This window comes from Trachymyrmex cornetzi, unplaced genomic scaffold (assembly GCF_001594075.2).
Source record: "Trachymyrmex cornetzi isolate Tcor2-1 unplaced genomic scaffold, Tcor1.1 scaffold40, whole genome shotgun sequence".
In the NCBI taxonomy this organism is placed as follows: Eukaryota; Metazoa; Arthropoda; class Insecta; order Hymenoptera; family Formicidae; genus Trachymyrmex; species Trachymyrmex cornetzi.
Window position 1 is genome coordinate 120540 of NW_017298744.1, and position 7354 is coordinate 127893.

General features: G+C 33.9%; 2 protein-coding genes across 3 annotated transcripts; one reads left to right on the forward strand and one right to left on the reverse strand.

Moving 5' to 3' along the window:
- Window positions 1-2835, forward strand: LOC108764221 (uncharacterized). Its single transcript, XM_018512350.1, has 8 exons — window positions 1-512; window positions 648-820; window positions 885-994; window positions 1078-1542; window positions 1628-1688; window positions 1778-1952; window positions 2037-2205; window positions 2416-2835. Exons 1-8 carry the CDS (start codon window positions 222-224, stop codon window positions 2676-2678), a joined length of 1707 nt encoding a protein of 568 aa, XP_018367852.1. The 5' UTR covers window positions 1-221; the 3' UTR covers window positions 2679-2835.
- A 745-nt stretch (window positions 2836-3580) lies between these two features.
- Window positions 3581-5576, reverse strand: LOC108764232 (multiple coagulation factor deficiency protein 2). Of its 2 annotated transcripts, none has more exons than XM_018512366.1 (6): window positions 5406-5576; window positions 5159-5283; window positions 4777-4821; window positions 4403-4626; window positions 4106-4254; window positions 3581-3976 (listed from the first exon to the last, which is right to left on the reverse strand). In XM_018512366.1, exons 2-6 carry the CDS (start codon window positions 5264-5266, stop codon window positions 3804-3806), a joined length of 699 nt encoding a protein of 232 aa, XP_018367868.1. In that variant the 5' UTR covers window positions 5267-5283; window positions 5406-5576; the 3' UTR covers window positions 3581-3803. The 2 variants fall into 2 exon arrangements, with proteins under 2 accessions (XP_018367868.1, XP_018367867.1); XM_018512365.1 differs by having other exon boundaries at window positions 5159-5276; window positions 5402-5575.
- Window positions 5577-7354: the final 1778 nt, after the last annotated feature.

The window sequence follows — 7354 nt, forward strand, 5'->3', positions numbered from 1 at the left end:
ACGAAAGGAGGAAAAGGCGCGTTGAATTTGTCGTCCGAGAGATTCGACTATCGATCGTGATATGGACGGAACCATAATGGAACAGCGGCCAGCGCGCGCAACTTGGATACTCCAGTCCATTGTGAATTATTGTGGAAGGGATTCTTCCACCATGCTCCAGTCTGCTCCAGAGTCCAGTCCAGTGTGATGCATGGTGATGCATTGATGCATAAGCTGGAACGATGTTTGACGGAGCGCGGCAGGTCGTTCCCTTGATTTTCGTCATTGCGATTCTGCACCGCGCTTATGGCGATAGCGTGATCCGAGCGAACGAGAAGAGGCACGGCGGCACGAACGACTATCAGATGTGCCTCGAGAGCTTCGACATCCACAAGGACAAAATTATTAGGACCCAGGACTCCCGCGACATGGGTGCCAAGTACTTGAATGTCCTGGACGTCGACTCCAGATTGGATTGTCTGAAGTACTGTTGCGAGACCGAGCGTTGCGATGTGTTCATCTTCGAAGAAAAGGTAAGACATGCACATTCAACACAATGTTATGTACACAGTGTGTGGACAATGATTCTCATTCCATTTAACTTGCTTTACTAGATCTAGGATTTATCATCACAGATCAACTCTCCATCTCGTTGTTTTGTCTTACAGAAACCGAGTAGCTGCTATCTTTTCCAGTGTGGCCCATTGCATGACTTCAAGTGCAAGTTTACGAGGCATGCCAATTATACAAGCGCTGTGCGCACGAGTTATCCCATACAGAATGTACAAGTGGAAGAGGAAGTTAGGATATCTCAGCAGGAACACGAGTTAAAATCCCTTAGGTATTTACCTTCAATGCTTTATTTCCCTCATCGATTTCGTGATTAATTATATTTTGTGTCTTAGGAAAAGCAATGAGATAACGTCGGATTACGGATTTACGGAAACACCTGTTAAACCTGTAGTCACACAAATATCAAAAGTAATAGTAACGACGCCAATACCGGTCAAGCCAGGTACGTTTATTCGTCAATGTGAGTTATAAAAAGCCGAAGAATTTCTAGATCAATACATAATATAAATCTTTCTTTAATAACAGCTTGTACCAGAAATCAATACGAGTGTCGTTCATCCGGAGATTGCATAGCTATATATAATGTTTGCGACGGTATTCCGCAGTGTGCAGATGGCTCCGATGAAGCGGCAGATCTTGTATGTCCAACGGAGAAACCGACAGTTGCTCCAATAATACAGATACCACATCCACCTGCCGATATGCTCCGATATCAGCAAATAGTCAATCAGCGTAAGCCTCTGCCTCCGTTCTATCCTGGGCCGGAGATTAATCCTAAACCTTGGGATATATCGAATTTGGCCCATCAAATGTCGCAGCCGCAAAATATTTTATATCCTGGCCAACCAGTAGAGGTGCCGCAGATGCAAATGCATAAGAATTACGGATCGTCAGGATACCAATGGGATTATCAGCCTTTGTACGAGCAAAACAAGGATCCTTATGTTCCTGTTAATACTGTTCACGAACAACATATAAATCCCTACGAACGTACGTAAAAAGTATTAATTATTATTCTGCCACACGTATTTGTGATTGGATTGTGTAAATTTTTATATTGTAAATATATTTTCAGAACAACCACACATATTTAATCACAAAGGCTCGAGCGTCATAGAAAATAATGAAGCGAATAGGTAATCTAAACTGTTATAATTTCTTCTGATTATTAGATTAAACTAATAGATAGATTCTATTTTTTGGTTGATTCACAATTTTATGTTAGAGGGCTATATATGGAATCTAAACATCCGTATTCTCCACATTTTCCATCGTCAAATAAAGTGCCAGTTTGGCAAGAAAATCCCGTGCAATTTGCACCATCTGTTGCACCAAATCCTCTACCTAAGCAAGCCAATGATGTAGAAAATCTTTCAATTACGACGACGCCCGCTTGTGATGTAAGTACGTCTCTCGGCATTTGGAATTATTATAGAATTAATATAAAATCTTGAAAAGTTATGCGAATAATTTTTCATTAATAGACCTCGGAGGAACATAAAAATGAATTGACAAATGAGAATAAAGAACCTGTAAAGAAAGAAAAAACCGATACATATTCGACACATGTAAAGACGAGCAAAAAAGTCACTGAAAAACCAACTTTATCAGCAAATGAGGTTACTAAACATAATCGTGCAAAAGAATCAAAAGGTAAATGCACAAATCTATCTTCAATAATAGCTTATCCCTAGCATCTTCTATATTTGCAAATAAATTATAGAAAAATTAATTTTTTGTTAAATGTGTGAACTCATGTAAGTGCTATAACTATTACTATGCATTCTAAAGTTTTAAATAGACCTTGAATATCTTGTATAATGCATTTATCTATTTCTGTTATAACAAGATTTATTCTTTCAGATCATAAAACTGTGATCGTAATCGAAGAGCACGCAAAGACACGCGAGAAACCTGACATTATTGCGGAGCATCTTCAAATAATTGAAAATGATGTTTTAAGGCCCAAAGGTGCTGTGGTGTCATTGTCATTGGGACTTATCGCGACCGCGATCACAGCTGCTTTAATTGTTTGCCGATTGCGAGTAGTAAAACGACGAGGAAGATGCGGACACGGACCTTTTGCACATGACGCTGATTATTTAGTTAACGGAATGTATTTATAAGTGAATATGAGTTGCTTATATACAATTAGTTGCAATCTAGTCATTTTACTATATTGTGCAATCTAGTCATTTAATGCATATTTATCAAATTTTCGTACCACGTTGTATTTCCATGATTGGATTATTAAAATCTGTGAACACTGAAAACACACACACACACACAAGATATATATACACATATATGTTAATCTGTAAAGATAAAGTTTTGTTGTCATGCTTATTCACATTATATAAAGTTGTAAGTGTTTTGTGATTGATAACATTTTGATATAGAAATGTAAAAATCAATAAATTTATGAATTATTGTTATTATTACTGATTTTTCTATATACACATTATATTTATCCTTATCTAAATATTTTTTGTAATAAAAATCTCTTGCCAAAGTTTTGGAATGTAACATAATTAACAGAATTATAAACAATTAATACTAGATAATTGACGCTAGATAAAAATACATTTATGCATTATTATTATTTTTATGCCTTATTAGTATTATTTCTAAATATTCATTAGAAGACGAAACATTTATTATCTTAATAAAATATTATTCTGCAAATTATTTCATATATTCAACAATGAAAAAACTGATAAATGGCCATTTTATTTATTAACAGAGTTAGAGATATCCTATAAAATATTCTCATTTAAAAATAGTCTTCTGATGTATTAAAAAATCGAGTTTAATAACGATAGAACATTATAACCATCTTGAACAATAATGATGCGCAGAGTAAATATTGTCATTGTTCAAATTAATCTCGTCTAATGTAAATAACTAAGAGGAATTTTGTACTCCTCAATTATATCTTTAATTGTACATTATTTTCAATTATACAATTGTTTTAATTTCTATTGTCTATAATATATGTATAACACTAATATAAAAAAAAAGTTCTCCCATTTTTTGTGTGTTAATCTATTTTCTTATTTATAATTTATAATTAAGTCCATAAAGGATGCATTATCGCAAATATCAATTCTACTTTATTATACATATAGAATAAATGATGAGTCAATAATGCATCATTAAATAATCATAATGAAAATCCAACAATCCCTGCATTCCTTCGGTTTTACAAAATCCTTTTTAATCGCAGTTCGTAGAGTTTGGTTCATCAAAATTTATGTACGTGCATTAGCTGCGGCATTCTGTTGAGCTCGAATAAATTCCGGATAATCGATATAACCGTCGTTGTTACCATCGTCCATGCTAAGTATCGGATCTATCAACTGCACTAATTCTTCATCTTTGAACAATTTATCGCCTTGGACACCGGATTCCGAGCCACCTTGTTCTACGGATATAAAGAAAATACTTAAAAATTTGATTATATGAGAAAAAATGCGCAACAAGAAAGAGAGAGAGAGAGAGAGAGAGAGAGAGAGAGAGAGAGAGAGAGAGAGAGAGAGAGAATAGTTCGTACCATGCCAATGTATAAGAGACTTGATCAGCTCACAACCGTCTAACTTATTGTTATTATCTGCATCGTGCATTTTGAAATAGTGAAACTGCAGCTCCTGATCTGTCATCTTGCTGGTATCTATTGGAACGTCAGCATGCTCAGCAATGTGTCTAAAAGAAAAGAAATGCTATCGTTACATAATTATTGTTATATTATATATGTATATATATCTAATAGTAATTATTATATATTATACATACTTTATATATACATATATATATTTAGCTAAAATAAATTTTTACCTATTCAAATACCTACTGTTTTTCGTGCTCTATATTGGCAGTGTTAAGTAACTGAGGAGGCCCTTGATGACCATGCCCATGTGGTTGATGAGACTGGTGACCAGGCACTTGTTGAATGGGTACTTGCTGCTGTACAGGTACTTGCTGTTGCACAGGTACCTGTTGTTGTACAGGTACTTGTTGCATCGGTACTTGCTGTTGCATAGGAACAGGTACTTGCTGCTGTACTGGTACTTGATACTTGAACAGAATGTTACTAAATTAGATACTATTGAACTCGATACTTGATCTTGATTCATACACATATTGAAGAGAAAGCCAAAGATAAATTACAGTGATATATTGAAGACGATAGTTTCACACACACAGATAATGTAAATATGAATCTACCTGTTGCTGTGGTACATGCTGCGCATGTTGCGGTACTTGAACATTCTAAAACAGAAAAATAATTATAAAATAATGTATAAATAAAAAATAAGTAATACAATGTATATCAAACTACTATGACTATTATAACTACTAGATAACAGCTGTTTATTTTATGAATCATGTTAAATACTTTCACACAAGGATTTAGGTTGTTACAATTCCACTCTATATTTGGATATCAAAAACACATGGACTAATAATTAACTTAATGTTTATTTACTAATAGATAAAATTAATTATACCGGCTTTACGCCTTGTTTGGAATCGGCTTCCACGTCATGCGGTACCAGAAAGAACCTCTAAACATATGTTCACCAATTGATTGGGAAAAGCAAGTTACCTGCTGATAATGTTGAGGCGGTACTCCGGGTGCGACCCTTTGCGCCTGGACGAGGATGTATTTGGATCCAAACGATCCGATTATCAGCGCGAACAGTGTCCAATGCATCTTCGTTGCACTTTTCGGAAAAAAGAAAACAACGTACACGTTAGTCGGTAGGCTCGAAGGATATCGTCGATTGCTTGTGCGCTGTTTTGTACACTCGGCGCGATCTAAATTAATTCTGTGAATCGTAATGAATACCTTGTTTACGCTAGGAAATGTCTAGGTAGCTTGTCATCTGCGTGAACGTTTCGTTCATCAACTATTATGAGATTTCGAGCAAACCGCCGTTCTCGAATCACGTCCTCAGAAAAACGTGTAAACTGACGTGGACAGAACAGGACATACCGCGCGTAAAATCATGATGGAAGAAATTTAAGTGTGTTCGTTTTTGAGACAAATTTCGTACGACTCTACGCAGATGCTAGACGCGGCCATTTAAACATTTGCACCGCGGTAATTTTGAATGGAATCGAGAGTTACTATCCACGAGAATTGCTCTCGACACCAACGAGATACTATTAAAAATAGCTGATCTTAGATCTAGAAGTTCGTGTCACTGTAAAAATTTAAGTTATTAACTTACAAAAAGTTATCATCATACCCGGGAAAAAATGTTTTATATATATCAGGATATAAAAAATTAACATATTTTATATACGATTGTATATGTATAATTATATATAAAATGTCCATTATTTATGTAACATTTTTCCCAGGGTAATGTTATCATATTTTGTCTATAAGTGTTTGAGATTATTTATAATTTTGAATTGATTATAAAAATCCTACTGAATAATGATTACTCATTAGAATTTATTTTTAAAACTATTTCACAAAGACTTAAATATATCACATAAATAATAAAGACATCACAACCCAGTAAGAAATGAAATCGACATCGAATTGATGTCGATTCGACGTCGAAATCATCAAATCAACGTCGAATTGACGTCGATTCAGCATCGATTTTATTGTCATTTCTTACTGGGAAGGAAGAGACAAACTGTAGGTACTAACAAAAAATTGCTTTGGTTTACTATTCTGTACATATCAATAAAATATCTGATAAATTTAAAAAATAATCAATGGCACATATCAAAGACAGAGTTAACAAATTGCGAGGTTTAATTAGAGTTCACAAAGATCCGTTATCAATCGGTGCACAAAGTAATGTGGTATATAGGATTGCTTGCAAAAATTGTGAAGCCTCGTGTGTGAGGCAAACAAGCAGGCAAGTCAAGACAACAATATCTGAACATTGCAATCACATCGCTAGAGAAATTTGTCAGTTAACTCAGTGATTACAGACCATAGGTTACAACATGATCATGAATTTGATTGGGATAATGTGCGAATACTGGACAGAGAAAGAAATTTCAATAAAAGATTGACTTCCGAAATGTTACACATTAAAACAGAAAATAAGCCTAAATTAATTTACAAATACGGATACACAATTTCTTGACCATGCTTATACTCAAGGCTAGGTAATATTTAAAATAATTCCATTTTAAATATATATTTAAAATGGAAATAGCATTTTGCATTTTCCATTTTAAATGATTTTTGGAAAATCATTTTTATTTCACATTAATTTGAAAAATGAAATCATACCTATCATTTAACCATTTATAAAATAGGTAAATGTTTTCCTACGTTTTCACAAATTTTCCCTAGAATCGTTGACGTAGAGTAGTGTTGTTTGTTTAAAAAACCAAGAAATCCTCCGCCTTCAAATAACGTCTACGTCTGACTATGAATATCTACGAAAAACTACGAATTTCTGAGACAAACAAACCTCACTCTATGTCTTATTATGAATATCTACGAAAAATTAAGAATTTTTAAGATCTTGTCTCAATCTATATAGTTTTTCTGTACTTTTTCGTAAAATTTTTTTTTGCTTGGGAAGGAAAAAATCATTTTGCATTCGAAAACTATTTATATACCTATTTATCCATTTTACATTTAAAATGGATTCGAAAAACCTATTTTGCATTTTGCATTTTAAATACACTTTTTAAAACTGTTTTATAATTAGTATTTTAAATCGAATTCGGAAGGTCTTGTTATACTTTGGTTCTCGAAACCATCTTTGTGACAAATTTGTTTGTGACTCAAAATATAACATTGCTCCTTGTTAGTTATGTA